The sequence below is a fragment of the Trachypithecus francoisi genome, unplaced genomic scaffold (genome assembly GCF_009764315.1).
Source record: "Trachypithecus francoisi isolate TF-2019V2 unplaced genomic scaffold, Tfra_2.0 Lachesis_group3, whole genome shotgun sequence".
NCBI classification, from domain to species: domain Eukaryota; kingdom Metazoa; phylum Chordata; class Mammalia; order Primates; family Cercopithecidae; genus Trachypithecus; species Trachypithecus francoisi.
Genome location: NW_022681468.1, coordinates 38,029,451 through 38,049,759, shown reverse-complemented (window position 1 = coordinate 38,049,759; position 20,309 = coordinate 38,029,451). Strand labels below are relative to the sequence as shown.

General features: G+C 36.0%; 1 protein-coding gene across 14 annotated transcripts in view; it reads left to right on the top strand.

Annotated features, from left to right (window-relative positions):
• Window positions 1-20,309, top strand: part of GPHN (gephyrin) — a 791,686-nt gene that overhangs the window by 529,863 nt on the left and 241,514 nt on the right. For all 14 annotated transcript variants that reach the window (XM_033187698.1, XM_033187697.1, XM_033187683.1 and 11 more), the window contains one exon: window positions 19,905-20,039. In XM_033187698.1, coding sequence (XP_033043589.1) covers window positions 19,905-20,039 — 135 coding nt within the window. The remainder of the gene's footprint in view (window positions 1-19,904; window positions 20,040-20,309) is intronic.

Below are 20,309 nucleotides of genomic sequence, written 5' to 3'. Positions count from 1 at the left end.
AAGCGGGGGAGAAACAGGAACCCTCAGCAAAGTGAGAGAGTCCTGCTAGCAGGTTTCCTGCCTCACAGATTGAATTGCAGGCCACCACACATGCGACTTCCAAGCTTTCCATGGCTCCACCCCATCCTTCCAGTGCACAGGGGGTTGGAGATTCTCCAGGGATCCTCCACCTTATCTACCTCCTGCATCTATCAGTATGAGGATGCAAAGGCATAAGAATTTGGGGCCTCCGGGGGAAAGTATCAGAGGGGGTTGAGTGATAAAAGACTACACACCGTGTACGGTGTACACTGCTCAGGTGATGGGTGCACCAGAATCTCAGAAATCACTACCAAATAACGTATTCATGTAATCAAACACCACCTGTTTCCCCCAAAAATCCTATTGAAATTAAAAATAAATAAATAAAAACAAAAGTGAGCAAAATACTCAGACATTTCTCAAGGAAGATTTGCAAATGGCAAATCTTGAATACCACAATTTTAAAAAGGAAAAAGAAAGCAATGTAAACAGGGAGAGCATTAACAGTTCTCCAGGGACTTTACACAAAGCATACAATTTTTAATATGTTTACATTAATAAAATTTTCCCTATGGAAATATAACCTAGGGAAGACTGGGCTTCTTTTTTGATATCACCACTCTTTATCTGTGCTTAAAGAGCAAACTTTTGTGATTTCTAGTGGCTTTCTGGGAAATGTCAAAGATAGTTTTATTTCTTTTTCTTTTTTTCTGGGCCTGTGGACTTTGTAGATAAGTACAAAACAGTTTTACATTCCCTGAAATTTTTTTTAATTTATTGTATGTTTGGGATCAAATTTTGAGTTATCAGAGGAAACTTAGACATGTGATTTAAATAGGACCATGGATACTTGAGAAACAATTTTTGATTGTCTAATCAAAATGATAATGAAATTTTTTTTTAAAAGCATGAAAGGTAATACAGTTGTTAAGAAGTGTGGAACTTTTGTTCTTTGGGGTTTTTTCCTTAAATACCAAATACATAATAAAGTTAACATATAGGAGAGAAAATTATTCTGGTAAGACACAGAATCTCTGCTATCTAGGCAGATGATGTAGATCATAGGTAAAGGCATTAATCACCAAAGCAGCCAAGAAAGCCATCAAAATTAAGTTAACTTTGTTGATATGTTAACGCATTTGTTTTTTTCTTTTTTTGACACAGAGTCTCACTCTTTTTGCCCAGTCTGTAGTGCGGTACACAATCTCGGCTCAATGCAACCTCCACCTCTGGGGTTCAAGCGATTCTCCTGCCTCAGCCTCCTGAGTAGCTGGGATTACAAGCACGCACTAACACACCTGGCAAATTTTTGTGTTATTAGTAGAGACGGGGTTTCATCATGTTGGCCAGGATGGTCTCAAACTTCTGACGTCAAGTGATCTGCTCAACTCGGCCTCCCCAAGTGCTGGGATTACAGGCATGAGCCACCATGCCTGGCCTCTTAACACATGTTATAACTGGTATGGTTAGGCTTTGTGTCTCCACCCAAATCTCATCTTGAATTGTAATCTCCATAATTCCCATAATCACCACTCGTCAAGGGAGACTCCAGGTGGAGATAATTGAACTCACAGGGGCAGTTTCCCCCATGCTGTTTCGTGATAGTGAGTGAACTTTCACGAGATCTGATGATTTTATAACGGGCTCTTCCCTCTTCGCTTGGCATTTCACCTTCCTACCACCACCTTGTGAAAAAGGTCCCTTACTACCCTTTTGCCTTCTGCCATGATTCTGTGTTTTCTGAGGCCTCCCCAGCCATGCTGAACTGTGAGTCAATCAAACGTCTTTTCTTAATAAATTACCCAGTCTGGGGTATTTCTTTATAGCCTTGTGAAAATGGACTAATTCAGTAACTTATCTTCAGAATCTAGTATTGTAAGTCAATAGAAATAAACTTCACTTTCCAAGTTTTATTCCTCACAATGTTCTTTCAAATATTCTGGAACAAACTGACACATAATTTTAGGACTGCAGTTTTTTCTCAAGCAGTCCATGAGATGAAACTATCTTTATGATAATATTATGACGTAATGTATGTTTTACATTGACTCACCAAATATTTTTTTTCTGGCACTAATATGTATATACCATTCTGCTAGATGCTGTGTGTTTTTAAGTGATTAGATATGACCTAGGCCCTGCCTTTAAGGAAGTCACAATGTAATATAAGAGAAAATATATTCTTTTTTTTTTTTTTTTTGAGACAGAGTCTTACACTATCGCCCAGGCTAGAGTGCAATGGCGTGACCTTGGCTCACGGCAACCTCTGCCTCCTGGGTTCAAGCAATTCTCCTGCCTCAGCCTCCCAAGTAACTGGGATTACAGGTACCTGCCACCACACCCAGCAATTTTTTGTATTTTTAGTAGAGACAGGGTTTCACTATGTTGACCAGGCTGGTCTCGAACTCCTGACCTCATGATCTGACCGCCTCAGCCTCCCAGAATGCTGGGATTACAGACGTGAGCTACTGTGCCTGGCTGAGAAAATACATTCTCAAATGAACCAGTTTTATAAGTATATTATGACTGTTAGTATTTTCATAGATTAAAAAACTAGTCTGCTACTCTGAATGCCATTTTAGGAAATTCTGTGAGACTTACTGGTGACTCTTCTAGATTCACTTGGCATTATAAATTCCCAAGGACAACTTGGTCTAATCAGCTATCATCTTTCATCTTTCACCTTAATTATTTCAGTGACTGGTCTCATCAGTTCCACCCTGGCTCCCTTCAATTCAGTCTTCAACTCACAGCCTTAGTCAACTTTTTAAAATAAAGTAAATCATGTCACTTCTCTACTTGAACCCTTCAATGGATTCTCATCACATTTATCGTTACCAAAACTCCTTGAAATGTTCTGCTAAATTCTGTATAATCTGACTCCTCCCTGCTTTCTAGGTTCTTCTCTTACTATTTCTCTCTTGTGCTTTATTGATTACTAAGCTCCATATAACTTTTTCTTTCTTCAGGGAATATGCTGTCCCCACTACTTAAAATGTTCTTAAACCCACTTTTTGCCTGGCTAACTCCTACGCATTCTTTCTGTTCTGGTTTATCTCTTTCTCACAGAAGGAATTCTCTAATCCACACTGCCCACCTAAATTATGCCTGCAACTATTCTCTATCATTGCACCTTGTTATTTTTCTTTATAGCACTTATAGTTACAATTATATACTTGTTCATGTGTTTACTTAATTTATCTGTAGAACTGTAGGTGGGAAGATCCAGGAGGATACAAGTCACATCTCTTTTATTTATATGGTCTATCCAGCACCCAGCACAAGTTGGCACATAGTGTAGACTGTATAAATTTTGGTAAATATATCCCATGAAAAGATACGATGCATCATTCATCTTGATGGAATTGATGTCTGTTAACTAAGTTATTAAGACTGAGATTTTAAAGAGAGATATATTTTGCCATGCCTATGATGTATAAGAATCATTCCATGTAAACAGTGGCTTACACGTGTAATCTCAGCCACCTGGATGGCTGAGGTGGGGGGATTGCTTGAGGCCAAGAGTTCAAGACCAGCCTGGGCAACATAGTGAAACCCCTGTCTCTACAAAAAGTAAATTTAGCTGAGTGTGGTGGTGTGCACCTGTTGTCCTAGCTATTTGGGAGGCTGAGGTGGGAGAATTCTGTGAGCCCAGGAGTTTGAGACTGCAGTGAGCTGTGAGCACACCACTGCACTCCAACCTGGATGACAGAGCAAGGCTCATCTCTCAGAAAGGAAAAAAGAAACTTTCATGAAATAGACAAGTAGTCACCATATTCTGTTCCTATAGTAAGTAAATATATTAAGTGACTATAGTAATGATAATAGAGAATCATTTTTGAATGCTAACCATAAAACAAACATTCTTCTATGCATTCTATAAGCGCCATAAGAAATTAATCCTGGAATGCAGGTTTCAGCAAGATTATACCTTTTTATTTTCCCAAAAGGCAATTACACGGGAAACCAAATAATAATAAGGATGGATTACTACCATTGAGAGCAACAAAAATTCTGAAATTTTTAAAGCAATGAGAGAATAATTTTAGTAAGTGTAAATTTTCCTTGTAAAAAAACAAGCTTATATGAATATTTAAATTTTTAAGTTTATAAAAAAGATCTCTTTATAGTCATACTTCGTATGTTTGCCATCTAAGAGGTTTTTCATTGTAAATATGAATCATGAATTTTTGTAGATTTTTGTATTATGAATTTTTATCTAAATTTAGGTATTCACATTTTTTGTTAAATTTCATTTTGTTGGATTCAGCCCGTCAGTCTACTAAGAGGTCTTTTTAAAATTTATATCAGCTATCTAGTATATTACTTGTCTTTTGTAGCTTCTGTCACCAGCAAATATGTTAAGCATGCTTTCATTCAAGTCACTGATAAAACTGTTTTTTAGGCTAGGCCATTTCACATACTACCAGAAGCCCTGCTGGTTGTAATTGCTTAACTAACTAACATATTTCTATTTCAGCGCATCAAAACCTACAGACCTTTCTCTATTGACAAGGTATTTATGAGCTATTTTTCAAATACCTACATGAACTCAAGATACATTGGATTGACAAGTTTTGGGAGGTTGTTTGTTTAGATAGGGTCGCACTCTATTGCTCAGGCAGGAGTGCAACGGCACACTCACTGTATCCTCCACCTCCTGGGCTCGAGCAATCCTCCCACCTCAGCGTCCCAAGTAGCTGGGACCACAGGGACAGTTTTTTCTTTAATAAAACTTTGTAACATTTAATTATAACCTCTGAAAGATTAGTATTAGAAGCTCTGAGAAGACACATGATTGTATATTTTCTGAAATAACCCATTTAGGTATTCACATGTAATCAATCTGTTTTGTTTTTGTTTTTCTTTCTAAGACAGAGTTTTTCTCTGGCTCAGGCTGGAGTGAAGCGGCACAATCTCAGCTCATGCGACCTTCACCTCCTGGGTTCAAGCGATTCTCTTGCCTCAGCCTCCCGAGTAGCTGGGATTACAGTCATGTGCAACCACACCCAGCTAATTTTTGTATTTTTAGTAGAGATAGGACTTCACCATGTTAGCCAGGCTGGTCTCGAACTGGCTGATCTCAAACTCCTGACCTCATGATCCACCTGCCTTGGCCTCCCAAAAGTACTGGGATTACAGGTGTGAGTCACCACGCCCAGCCTGTAATCAATCATTATTGTTAGTTCAGGTGCTGTATCACACACCGGGATGTCAAATAGGATTTATAGAAAATGCAGCCTACCTTAATGATCTCTAAAAAGAGAAGTTGGAAGGAAAGGGTACACATTTTGGAGCTGACCACCAAGCTGCTCAAGGGATCCAAAAACCTCCATCATAGAGACTGACAAGTTGTAGCTGTTGAAGCTGTACTTCTTTGTACATGGTTGCTTTGGGAAACTCACTCTGATTATTGTAAATTTGCTCACTAGCTACCCAACATTTAATTCAAATAACAGAGAATTTCTATTGTACAGCCTTGCGACTTTAAGTTTAAACTTTTCTTTAAAACTTTAAGTGGCAAAAATAATTATTAGAAGAGAAAATACGTGCTCATTTATGAATTTTCTTGGCATCAAATATAAATTTGTATGTTTACTTTATTGGCATTCATACTGCCATTTCAAAGGACTACAACATTCAAAAGGGGAAAAGATATTTTGACTATGTATTCTGATTTTTATAATATAACTCTCCATTTCTTCTTTTAAAAGTGTCTGCCCAACCAGTGAAATTAGCTTTAAGACAGAAAAAAACAAAACAAAACAAAACAAAAAAATATAGATAAAGAATCAGCACAGTTCCTAGGAAAATTATTTGTTCCCATTACAGTTTTCCTTAATGAGGAAAATTCTATTGCTTAATAATTCACAGTCAAAATAACATTGCATATCTAAAGAAAGTTTGAGATCATCTGGGACAAATTGTTTCCTCCATGCTATGAGTTGCATAAGATAGTAGAAATACAGATTACTTCTCTAAAAGTAGGAATGTTATTTCTTTTGTGAGTGATTTGGCATTTTTCCTTCTCATTTGTTCTGATTTAACTCACTACAAATTCTACTTACTCTAGGTAGATCCTCACTACTCCATGGCAAGCCTTTGGTTCATCTCTCTTATTGACAACCTTATATACATTGCCAAATTGCAATTTTCAGACCTTTGCCCTTGACTCAGTTTCCCCTATATTCTCCTCTTCTTGTTATACTAAAATAAAGGTCATCAGGGCTAAATTATTTGTTCTTTCTATTTAAAACAATTTTCCTGAATTAATACTTTGCTCCATTCCTTCTATCTCAAAAACTGCTTGTAATTCTCAGTTAGTGGCTGCTTCTACTTCCTTATTATTAGATATCATCTATGTACGAGACCCTATTCATTCCTTATTTCTCCCTAGTTGTTGAGTATGTTGGCCACTTATTTTCTGAAACAGTCCCCCACTATGGTTTTCATTACTGAAATGTTTTAATCAGGCAAGTAACACATGAGCACACACTCAGTAAAAAAAGAAAACGAAACATAGATAAGATTAATACCCTTTTTGAACCACCCTCTCATTCATTTTTATTTACCCTCACACTCCCCCCCAAAGTAAACATTTTTATCATTTTGAAGGGTATCCTTCAAAAGTTTTCTGTACTTTTCTGTACAAACATAGGAAATAAAATCCGAAGGTTTTTGTTTGTTTTTTGTTTGTTTGTTTTGAGATGGAGTTTTACTCTTGTTGCTAGAGTGCAATGGCACAGTCTCGGCTAACTGAAACCTCCCCCTCCCGGGATCACAGGTGCCCGCCACCACGCCCAGCTAATTTTTTGTATTTTTAGTAGAAACGGGATTTCATCATGTTGGTCAGGCTGGTCTCGAATTCCTGACCTCAGGTGATCCACCCACCTTGGCCTCCCAAAGTACAGTTTTTGACTGGTGTACATGTGTTTAATTAAGAAAGGGACAAAGGGCCAGGCACAGTGGCTCACACCTGGAAACCCAGCACTTTGGGGGCAAAGGCAGGTGGATTACAAGGTCAGGACATCCAGACCATCCTGGCCAACATGGGGAAACCCTGTCTCTACTAAAATACAAAAATTAGCCAGGCATGATGGCTCATGCCTATAGTCCCAGCTACTCAGGAGGCTGAAGCAGGGGAATCGCTTGAACCTGGGAGGCGTAAGTTGCAGTAAGCGAAGATCACGCCACTGCACTCGAGCCTGGTAACAGAGCAAAACTCCGTCTCAAAAAAAAAAAAAAAAGGAAGGGGTAAAGAAACTTGCAAGCTACTTCTAAAATTTATATAGATAGAACTGCACAGGGCAAAAAAAAAACAACAACAAAGACAGTATTGAACAAGAATAAGAGCAAAGTGGAAAGACCTGCTCTACCAAATATCAAGATTTAGTATAATGATATGGTTAAAGTAACTTCTTAATCGTGCCAGAATTAATATTTAGACCAATGGAACAGAATTTAAAGCCCAAAACACATCGACACACATATGGTCACTTAGTGTACGATAATTTATAGTGCGGAATTATAGAGAAGTTATTTTTTCAATAAATGATGCTGGGACAACAGGCTATTTATATGAAAATAAATGAAATTGGTCCCCCTATCTCACAGTATACAAAAATCAACTCCAGGTGTATTAGAGACCCAAACAGGGAAGAGGAAACTATAAAGCTTTTATAGATTTTTATAGAACAATGTTTTTATTATGCTTGATTAAGAAATAATTTCTTTTTTAATTGAATTGAAGTAAAATTCACATAACATAAAATTCACCATTCTAATTTTAAAGTGTGTGATTCAGTGACTTTTACTATATTCACAGTGTTGCACAACTATTACTTTTATCCAATTCCAGGACATTTTATCACTACCCCCCCAAAAAAAACACCTTGCTCATTAAGCAGTCTGTTCTCCATTCCCTCTGCCCCCAGCCCCTGACAACCATTAATTGGCTGTCTCTGTAGGTTTACTTATTTTGGACATAACATATAAATGTAATCATACAATATGTAACTCTTTATGTCTAGTTTCTATCACTGAATAAACAATGTTTTCAAGGTTATCCAGGTGGTAGCATGTATCAGTACTCCTTTTTGTGGCTGTACAATATTCCATTGTAAGATATACCACATTTAGTTTATCCATTTATTAGCTGATGGTCATTTGGGTTGTGTGTACTTTGTGATTATTAAAATAACAGTGTTAGGCACTTTCATGTATGTTTTTATTTGAACACTTGTTTTCAGTTCTCTTGAATATACACCTAGGAGTGGAATTCGTTGTCATGATAATTCTATGTTAACTTTAAAGGAGGTGCCAAACTATTATCCATAGAGCTGCATCATTTTATATACCCAACAGCAATGTATGAGGGTTACAGTTTCTGTATATCCCTGCCAGCATTTGCTTTTTTCTTTCTTTTTTTTTTTTTTTTTTTGAGATGGAATCTCTCACTGTCGCCCTGGCTGGTGTGCAGTGGCCCAATCTTGGCTCACTGCAACCTCAGTTTCCCAGGTTCAAGTAATTCTCCTGCCTCAGCCTCTCAAGTAGCTAGGATTACAGGTGCCCGGCACCACGCCTGACTAATTTTGTATTTGTAGCAGAGAAGGAGTTTCACTATGTTGACCAGGCCGGTCTCGAACTCCTGTGACCTCGTAATCTTCCAGCCTCGGCCCCCCAAAGTGCTGGGATTACAGGTGTGAGCCACTGTACCGGACCTTCTTTTTTTCTTAATTCTTATCATCTGAATGGGTGTGAAATGGCATCTCATTGTGGTTTTGATTTGCATTTCCCTAATAACTAAGGATGCTGAACATCTTTTCATATACTTGTTGATGATTTGTGTAGCTTCTTTGGAAAAATGTTTATTCACGCCTTTTGCCCATTTTCAAGCAGGTTGTTGGTCTTTTCATTATTGAGTTGTAAGAGTTCTTTATATATGTGCTGGATACTGGACTCTATCAGAGATAGGATTTGCAAATATTTCCTTCCTTTCTGTATTTTGTCTTTTCACTGTCTTGATAATGTTCTTTGCACAAAAGTTTTTAAGTTTGATGAAGTCCAGTTAATCTAATTTTTCTGTTGTTGCTTGTACTTTTGGTGTCATATCTAAAAATCCATCACCAAAGTCATGAAGATTTACCTTTATGTTTTCTTCTTAGAATTTTGTAGTTGAGCTCTTATAATACAATTAGGTATTTAATCCATTTTGACTTAATTTTTGTGTATGGTGTAAGGCAAGGCTTCAACTTCGTTCTTTTGCATATGGATATGCAGTTGTTCTAGCATAATTTATTGAAAGACTGTTCTTCCCAATTAATTGCCTTGGCACTCTTGTCTCAAATCAATTAAGTATGAAGTTAAGAGTGCTTATTTCTGGACCCTCAATTCTATTCCATTAACCTATGTTTGCCTTATCCCAGTACCATGCTGTTTTGATTACATAGCTTTTAAGTAAGTTTAAAAAGCAGGAATTAGCCTGGCACGGTGGCACACACCTGTAATCCCAGCATTTTGGGAGGGCTGAGGTAGGCAGATCACTTGAGGTCAGGCGTTTGAGACCACTCTGGCCAAAATGGTGAAACCCCGTGTCTACTAAAAATACAAAAAAAAATTAGCTGGGAATGGTGGCGGGTGCCTGTAATCTCAGCTACTTGGGAGGCTGAGACAGGAGAATTGCTTGAACCCAGGAGGCGGAGGTTGCAATGAGCCAAGACGGTGCCATTGCACACAAGCCTGGGCAACAAGAGCAAAACTTCGTCTTAAAAATAAAAAAAGAAAAGAAAGAAAGAAAGCAGGAATTATGAATCCTCCAACTTTCTTTGTCTTTTTCAAGATTGTTTTAGCTATTAGGTTCCCTTGAGATATTCCATATGAATTTCAGGATAGGTTTTTCTATTTCTACAAAACACACCAGCGGGATTTGACAGTGATTGCATTGAATCTGTAGACAGCTTTGGGCAGTATTGCCATCTTAACAATATTAAGTATTGCATTCCATTAACACATATGTCTTTCCATTTATTTGCCTTTAATTTCTTTCAGCAATGTTTTGTAATTTTTGATATACAGGTTTTATAATTTTTTGGTTAAATTTACTCTGCATATTTTATTCTCTTTGATGCTATTGTAAATGGAATTGTTTTCTTAATTTTATTTTTGAATGTTTCAGTATTGGTATATAAAAATACAACTGATTTTTGTGTGTTCTTCATGTATTCTACAACTTTGCTAAATTTGATTATTAGCTCTACTTGTTCTTTTTATGGATGTTTTAGGAATATATGTGTGTGTGTGTGTATATATATGTATGTGTGTGTGTGTATATATATAAATATATATAAAACCATGTCATCTGTGACTATAGTTCTACTTCCTTTCCAATTTGAAGGCTTTTATTTCTGTTTCTTGCCTAATTTCCCTGGCTAGAACTTTGAGTACAATGTTAAGTAGAATTGGCCTGAGCAGACATCCTTTTTCCTGAACTTAGGGGAAGTTTTCAGTCTCATTATTAAGGAAGATGTTGGCTGTGGGTTTTGTATAGATGCCTCTATCAAATTCAGGAAGTTGCCTTATATTCCTAGTTTTCTGAGTGTTTTATCCTGAAAGGGTATTGCATCAAATGCTTGTTCTACATTAACAGAGATGATCATTTGTGAAGTTTTTTTCCCCTTCATTCTGTTAACATGATGTATTCCATTGACTTATTATCTTATGTTGAGCCATTCTTACATTTTTATAATAAATCTCACTTGATCTTGATGTATAATCATTTTAGTATACTATTTGTTTTTGTTTCCTAGTATGTTGTTAAGGATACTTGCATCTGTATTCATAAAGGATATTAGCCTGTAGTTTTTTTGTTCTTATGATGTCATTGTCTTTAGTGTCAGGGTAATACTGGCCACTTAAAATAAGCCAGGAAATGTTCCCTCCTCATATTTTGTACAAGAGTTGGTACATCAGTTTTGTTAATTCTTCTTTAAACATTTAATAGAATTCATTAATGAGGCCATCTGGTCCTGGGCTTTTCCTTGTTGAAAGTATTTTTATGTACTGATTCAACCTTTTTAGTATTTCTATTCAGATTTTCTATTTCTTCTTGAGTTGGTTTTGGTAGTGTCTGTGTTTCTAAATATTTGTCTGTTTTATCTCGGTCATGCAATTTGTTGGCATACAGTTGTTCCTAGTATTTAATGATTATGAAATAATCATCTGGTAGTCATTTCACTTTGGTAAGTTCAATTGCAATGTTCCTACTTTCATTCTTGATTTTAGTAATTTGAATCTTTTCCTCTTTTTGTCAGCCTACTTAAAGATTTGTTAATTTTGCTGATACTTTTAAAGGACCAACTGTGGTTTTGTTGATTCTTTCAATGTTTTTGTGTTCTCTATTTCATTTCTCTCCACTATAATTCTTATTATTTTCTCTTGTTTTCTTTGGGTTTAGTTTACACTTTATTTTATAGTTTCATAGGGTGGAAGATTAGTGTATTGATATGAAATCTTTCTTTTTAAAAGTAGATGTGTACAGCTACAAGTTTCCCTCTGAACACTGTTTCTCTGCATCCCTTGAATTTTCATATGTTATGTTTTCATTTTTGTCGCAAATTATTCTCTTATTTCCCTTGTGATTTCCTCTTTGACTCACTGGTTATTTTAAAATGTGTTTAATTTCTACATACTTGTAAATTTCCCAAATTTTTCTTTCTTTCTTCTTTCTTTTTTTTTTTTTTTTTTTTTTTTTTTTTTTAATGGAGTCTTGCTCTGTCTCCTAGGCTGGAGTGCAGTGGCGCAATCTCGGCTCACTGAAACCTCCACCTCCTGGGTTCAAGCGATTCTCCTACCTCAGCCTCACAGGTAGCTGGGATTACAGGCATGTGTCACCACACCCAGCTAATTTTTGTATTTTTAGTAGAGGTGGGGTTTTGCCATGTTGGCCAGGCTGGTCTCGAACTGCTGACCTCAGGTGATCCACCCACCTAGGCCTCCCAAATTGTTGGGATTACAGGCATGAGCCACCGCACCTGGTCCCAAATTTCTTTCTGTTATTGATTTTTAATTTCCTTCCATTATGGTCAGAAAAAATACAGTGTAAGGTTTCAATCTTTTTAAATTTTGTGAGACCTATTTTGTGGCCTAATGTATATGGTATATCCTCATGTTCACTTGAAAAAAATATGTATTCTGCTGGTATCAGACAGTGTTCCTATATGGCTGTTAGGTCTAGTTGGTTTATAGTGTTGTTCAGGTCTTCTATTGAAGGGGTCCCCAAGCCACAGGCCAAGGACCGATACCAGTCCATGACCTGTTAGGAACTGATCTGCACAGTGGGAGGTGAGCACAGTGGGCAAGCAAGCATTACTGCTGAGCTCTACCTCCTCTCAGATCAGCGACAACATTAGATTCTCATAGGAGTGTGAATGCAAGGGATCTAGGAACTAATCCCTGATGATCTGAGGTGAAACAGTTTTATCCAAACCATCCCCACCGACCCCGTCTGTGGAAAAATTGTCTTTCATGAAAACAGTACTTGGTGCCCAAAACATTGAGGACTGCTGTTCTCTTGTACTTGTTGATCTAACTAGTTATTCTAACTGTTATTAAAAGTGGAATATTGCAGTATCCAACTCTTATTTTTGAAGTTTTTCTCTCTTCATTATTATCAGTTTTTGCTTTATGTATTTTTTAAATAATTGTTATGTCTTCTTGATGAACTGACCTTTTTATCATTATGTAACGTCTTTTTTGTCTAACAGTTTTGGTTTTAAAGTTGATTTTGTCTGATACTACTGTAGCTTCTCTAGCTCTCTTTTGGCTACAGCTCCCATAGAATATCTTTTTCCATTCCTTCACCTTCAACTTATTTGTGTCTTTGGATCTAATTTGAATCTCTTATAGACAGCATAGACAATCATACTCCACTTAACAACAGAGATATGTTCTGAGAAATGTATTGTTCAGTGATTTTGTTTTTATGCAAATAGTGAATATAATTACACAAACCTAGATGGTATAACCTACTACATACCTAGGCCAAATGGTATAACCTGTTGTTCCTAGTCCTAGGCTGCAAAACTGTATAGCATGTTACTGTAATGAATACCATAAACAATGTAGCATAATGGTAAGTATTTGTGTTTTGAAACATATCTAAACATAGAAAAGGTACAGGAAAAATATAGTATTATAATATTATAGGACCACTGTTGTATATGTCATCTGTTGTCTATCAAATTATCATTATGCAATGCATGATTCTAGTTGGATTATAGTATTTTTTAATTCATTCTGCCAGTTTCCATCTTTGATTTGGATAGTTTATGTATATTTAATGCAATTACTATAAAGAAGGATTTCTTCCATTTTGCTATTTTTATATATATTATATCATTTTTGTTTTTTATCTTCTCTGTTACTTCCTTTTTTTCTGTATAGATATTTTCTGGTGTACCATTTTGACTCTCCTTGAGATATTAACTATTATTTAGTTATTGTGCTAGTGTTTTCCCAGGGAATTACAATTATCATCTTAGCTCATAACAATCTAGTTTGAATTAATACCAACTTAGTTTCAATATTATACAACAGCTTCATACCTTGTCCCCTACTTACGTTATTATCATAAATTATCAATTAATATATTGTATGCCCATCACATAGATCTATAGTTATTGCTTAATGTAGTTTTTCAAAATTATATGGGGCAGAAAAGAGGATTCACAAACAAAAATATACATAAGATACTGACCTTTGTGTTTACCTATGTAGAGTTCTGTACTTCTTCATGTCAATTACAATTACTGTCTAGTTTCTTTTTATTTCAGCCTGAAGGCCTCCCTTTAGAAATTTTTTGTAAGGCAGATTTATGAGCAATGAACTCACTCAGTTTTTGTTTATGTGGGAATATTATAATTTTTCTTTGTTTTTGAAATTTAGTTTTATCAGATATAGAATTCTTGGTTGACAGATTTTTTCATCTTTCAACATTTTGATCATATCATTCCACTGCTTTCTGACTGTCATGGTTTCTCTTGAGAAATCAGCTGTAAATCTTACTGAGGATCAGAATTCTCTCTTCGTCTTTGTCACTTTCAACAGTTTGATTATAATGTATCTTGGTGTCAGTCTTTTTTAGTTTATCCAGATTGGGATTGTTGAATTTCTTGTGTGCATTCTTGTCTTTCATCAAATTTGGAAAGTTTTAGGCATTGTTTCCTCAAATAATCTCTTTGCTTCTTTCTCCCTTTCCTTCTGGGACCATCATTAATCATATCTCAGTACGCTTGATGGTATTCCACAGGTTGCTTAAGCCATGTTGTTATTTTTCTTTATTTAATCCATGTTGTTATTTTCCTTTATTTTTTTTCTTTCTGATCCTCAGACTAGATCATGTTAATCACCTTATTTTCAGCTCAAATCTGCTGTTGAGTCCCACTAGTGAATTTTTCATTTCTGTTGTAATTTTCAGTGTTAAAATTTGTATTTGGTTTCTTTTTATGATATTCGTCTTTTTATTGAGATTCCCTGTTGGTGAGACATCATTCTTGTGCTTGCCTTTAGTTCTTTGTTTATAGTTTCCTTTAGCTCTTTGAGCTAAACTTTATTAAAATAATTAATTTAAAATCTTTGTCTAGTCAGCTCAGTGTCTGAACTTTCTCAGAGACAGTTTCTGTTTCTTTCTTTTTTCTTTTCTTTTTTTCTCCTTTGTACAGGTTACACTTTCTTATCTCTTTGCATACTTCATAATTTTTTGTTGAAAACTTGACATTTAAATATTATAAATAGCAACTCTGGAAATTAGATTCTCCCCTCTCCCTGGGGCTTTTTGTTGCTGCTTGTTCAGCAGTAGTAGTTATTTGTTTGTTTAGTTTGTTTTTTGAAATACTTTTTTCTAGCTTTTGTTTCTTTGTTGTGCATAACCTCTGAAGTTTCTATTGTTTGCTTAGTGGTCAGCTTGCTATTTGACAGGTATTTCCTTAAATGCCTGGAACCAAAATATGAATAATAATAATAAAAACAAAACAAAAAAATCAGAGAAAATCCCCCAGTTTTTGCAGATGAGCTCTTTGTATATATTAGGTCACACTTCAACACTCAGCCACGCAATTTACAACTTTTCATTAGCTTTCACTTCCTGCTTGTATAGAGCCTCAAGTTTATGCGCAAGTGAGAGAATAGAACCTTCTCAGGTCTTTTCTGAGGATGTGTCCAGCCCGGGACATAAACCTGACCTTTTAGAGTCCAAAGGATACGTGGGAGCTTTTCAGAGTCCTTATGCCTTAAAGTACCTCATTCCATAGCCCTCACTCCCAGGTTTTTCACTTTATCTATTTTTTGTCCTGTTTTTCCATGCCCAGATGACAGTGGCTAATACATTTGCCTTTAAATATTTGAACAGACACTCCCCAAGGAATAGCTGCCTCAACCCTGGGAGTATTCTGAGTTAAGTGAAATAAAGGCAAGCCCTTTGAGTGTGTCCTTCAATAAGCCATAAGATATTTCAAAACAAAAAAACCACAGTTCTTTCAGAATAAGGTTTGTTTTCCCTCTGGTACTACAGACCTGTATTGGAAATGTGGACTGTTGTCTTCAGGGCCATCTTTTTTGTCTATTTTTCTTGATTAACCTTTCACCTGGTTGTAAACATTTTATTCATTTTCAGAGTTCTGCTAAAGTTCATTCTGGCTGTTTTTGCCAATTTATTTTCTGCTTTAGTAGAGTGATGGAATTTTGGATTTCTCTATTCTGCTATTTTCACTGATGTCACTCAGGAAGGATTCCTTTTAAGACACAAAAACCACTAAACATAAAGAAAAATATTGATATATTTAGCAACATTAAAATTAAAAGATTTCATTCATCAATAGACATGATAAAGTAAGGTAAAAGACAAGCTACAGAGTAGGAATAGATATTCACACTATATACAACTGATAAAAGACTAGTTATCCAGAATAAATACTAAAATCTAACAATTTAGTAAGAAAGGAACAACCAAATAAGGGGAAAAAATGGGCAAAGATTTGAATGGGGACTTCACAAGAGAGAAAACCTGAATGACTGATAAATGTATGAAAAGGTGCTCACTCTCACTAAGAATCAGAGAAAGGGAAGATAAAACCATAATGCAATATTGTTACACTCCCACCAAATTTTTTAAAATGAATAATACCAACAATGCTGGGTAGAAGAACTGAGTCGTAGAATAAGAGAAACTGTTCTTTGTGGACAGATGTATGGATTGGCTTAACCAACTTACAAATTTCTTAAAGCAGGTATTCATACCCTATAACCAACCATTCTATCCCTGAATGTGCATGTGTATATACATATCTCCCAGAAATTTACTCACATGGGTATCATAACACCCATGGGTTCATAGTGGCATTTTTCGTAATGTCCTCAAAATGAAAACAATACAATTGTCTATCAACAGAGTAATCTATGTTCACTGACTCCTTCTCCTTACCTCCAGTTTTTTTCTTGACCCCTTGTAATCAGGTTCTATCTTCATCAAATAATGAAATTTTCTCTCAGATAACTAATTACTACCATCGTGTTCTTCATTGTCTAATTCTTGCCCGTTTTTCTAGTATCTGTCTTGACATATTCTTCTTATATGTTCTTGATCTTTAGGATCTTATTTATTTCTGTAACTTCAACAACTGTATATCTGCAATAATTTCTAAGTCAGTATCTCCAGCATAGGCAGTTTTTTTTTTTAACATTGGGGTGAAGATTTGTTCCAGACTATGTAATGAAATTGTAAATTTATGTTTACTGATATTAACTGGATCCACAATGGTAATTGAAAATTTTGCTTTGTCCTTCATTTTCATTCATCAGTGCATTTTTTGAGAATTTTACTGCTCTCCTAAAGTTATCTTTACCACTTTTACTTCCCCTTATTCTCATCAATAAGGCCTCTCCTGCAAGTACCAAAAAAAATAGTAGTAATAAATGTCTGTCTCTTTTACCCACAATTTACTTTGCTTTATCATGCCTACTCAATTCCTCAATTTGTATCTATTCTTTTTAACTTTACTGGTAATTTCTTTAATAACTGGATGTAATGGCTTCTTTTCAGCTCTCTCTCTCTATTCCTATTTTCTCCCATATTTGTTTTTTTTTTTAATCTTGCAACTTTCTTCTTTTTTTCATTCCCTTGATACTCACCCATCTCGACTTGCCTCTTTTTTCTCTAATAGTTTCTTATGATAGGAACACCAAATAATTTATCTTCCGAACTAGAATGCTTTTGAAAATGAATGCTGTTTAATAATTAAGCCAGCATAATAGGTATAAACCCAGATTGTTCAAGGAAAAATCAGATGTATGGTTACCCTATACATCCTTATCTTAGAGATCTTACCTTCCTGCAGTTTGTTTTCTTAACTCTTAATATGAATGTTACCTCAAATTTTCAACCATTGTCTTTTGTTCTTTCACATATTCTCTGCAGGTGATCTGACACATTTGAATGACTCAAATTACTACCTCCATTGATAATTCCCAAATTACATGTCCTTTTTCCTGACTTCCAGACCCATATACCTCATCAAATAGCTCCAGACTAGTAGCCCAAAAGTACCTAGCTACAAAATCTAAACTTATCTTCTCCCTCAAATATCCTGATTTTAAATTTACATTGAGGCATATATACACACAGAGATATGTAGTGTATATATGCAGTTATGTGTATAAGTCTGGAGATATGTATCACACACAGAGAGACATTATTTTTGCAGTTGCTTCATTAGATACTAGACATACAATAGTAGCAAAACACAGTTCCATCATGACAGTGCTTTGTAATTTGGGAGACAGACATTGATCAAAGTATGACACACATAAATGTTGTGATACTTTCTGTAAGTATGGTCATTGCTGTGAAGGAGAGGGATGTGATGTCATGTAAGGTATAATATGGATATTTTACCTTCTTTTAAATACATGGCCTTTTTAATTAGATAAGTGGCAACAAATAGCTCTTCAAAATTAGACTTTCTTTATTTTTTGGAAATATTTGTCACAATTCAGTGCTCAAATACGTTAGCAAATGGAGTCGTCTTGCTTCTCAAAATTCCTACTACTTATGGCTATATTGTTTATAAACCACATAAAATTTCAAACACTGAAATGGTAGCAGTATCTTTGGAATTAAGGATGTTGGTATAGAAACTAAATAAAGGAGATTCTATAGAAATAGCATTAGTTTTGTGAGACAGAAATTATGCATAATATTAGGAATACCTTTTAGTCACGAAGTCTGGCTGTTTCTCTCTTCTTTTCACATAGTAAGTGATATTTGTTGATTAAATGTTAATTGCTTGTTTTTTATCATATGTTTCAAGTCTTGTGCACAAAATCTGAAAGTCCTCATGTTCCCATTCTTAGAACACTTATGCCCATTACTGGTAGCCCAGAACATGAACTAAATTATGCAAATCCTAAAGTAATAAATTTATAATCAACATATATTAATAATGTTAAAAATAATCTACAGTAGGCCGGGTGCGGTGGCTCAAGCCTGTAATCCCAGCACTTTGGGAAGCCGAGACGGGTGGATCACGAGGTCAGGAGATCGAGACCATCCTGGCTAACACGGTGAAACCCCGTCTCTACTAAAAAATACAAAAAACTAGCCGGGCGAGGTGGTGGGCGCCTGTAGTCCCAGCTACTCGGGAGGCTGAGGCAGGAGAGTGGCATAAACCCGGGAGGCGGAGCTTGCAGTGAGCTGAGATCCGGCCACTGCACTCCAGCCTGGGCGACAGAGCGCCAGACTCCGTCTCAAAAAATAATAATAATAATAATAATCTACAGTATTAGTCTTTATGTTTGTATATTTTTAGAATAGTGACAATTACATCAGTCTTTACTATGATGATAGGTATAATAATAACAGTAATAATAACCAACACTGATTAAATATTTACCACTTGAAAGTGCTAAATAATTTACACACATTATTTTACTTAACCCCTGCAGGATTCCAGTGAGGCAGATTCTATTGTTATCCTCAATTTTCAGATAAAGGAAGTGGCAATTCAAAAGGTATATCCATCAGGCTCCTAGCAGAAGTCAGATAGCATGCTTAAATAGGTAACTGAGGAGAGTTCAATAAGAACCTATAGAATGTACAAAGGTTTGAAAAGAATTTAGGGAAAAGTACAAGACATCATGGAATGCCTGGGACTAGTAACAGTGGGAACCATTAATGCCCCTACCTAGTGGGGCAAAGGGAAGGAGTGCTATTAGAATCTAGAAAAAGAGCTGTAAGCAAGAAGGGCAGTCTGACACAAGCTGTGATCTTGAGTTGAGTGACACAGCCAACCTATGATGACCTGGTGGAGAGGGAGCTAGGAGAATAAATGCCAGACCTTACCCTATCCCAAGTCACAGTCTTCTGCCAGTACCTTCCACTGACTGAACTCAGCTGGAAGCCAGGGCAGAAAATAATTTGTTGATGGTGTCCATACAGGTCAGCTTAGAGCAGAGAGAGTGAAAATGGTTGGAGACTGATCTGAAAAGGAAATGGAAAATATCTAGGAATTAAATAGCTTGCTCAAGATTTCAAACTATTAAATGGCATAGCAAGTATATGAATGACAAATCCTTTATTCCTAACCACAATACTATACTGCCTCTCATATTAAAATATTTTAGGAAATGGTACTTGCCAGGGAAAATACTTTAAATCTGAAAGTTTCTATTCTATCTCAAGTTGTTGGATGCATTTATACCTAACAGTAAGTGACACCAAATATGTCAGAGCTGAGCAGCAAAGAATGCTAAAAAAAAAAAAAGTGGGGGGGATCTTGATTCTATATGCTATTGGCATTTTCAGAATATTAAACCATAGTTGTTCCCTTGTTCAGATTCCAGACTCCATCATTTCTCGTGGTGTTCAGGTGCTCCCACGAGACACAGCCTCCCTCAGCACTACTCCTTCAGAATCGCCTCGTGCTCAGGCTACATCTCGCCTCTCTACAGCTTCGTGCCCAACACCAAAAGTAAGTACAGTTGCTTCACACCTTACACTTACTCTTCCATAGTAATCTGGGAAAACTAACCAGTATTTCCTTCTGCTTGTCAAGGTTGGATTGCATGCAAGTTTACACTATGAAAAATGAAAAAGTGTGAGATAGTTCCCACCCATTGTGTCACAAATTGTCGTATTAGGCCAATAGTAGGACAATACAGATTTCATTCAAAATGTCTTACTCCTACATCATAGCTAAGGGTATTGCTTTCTGTAGCTCCTGTTTCTTTGTTGTAGATTT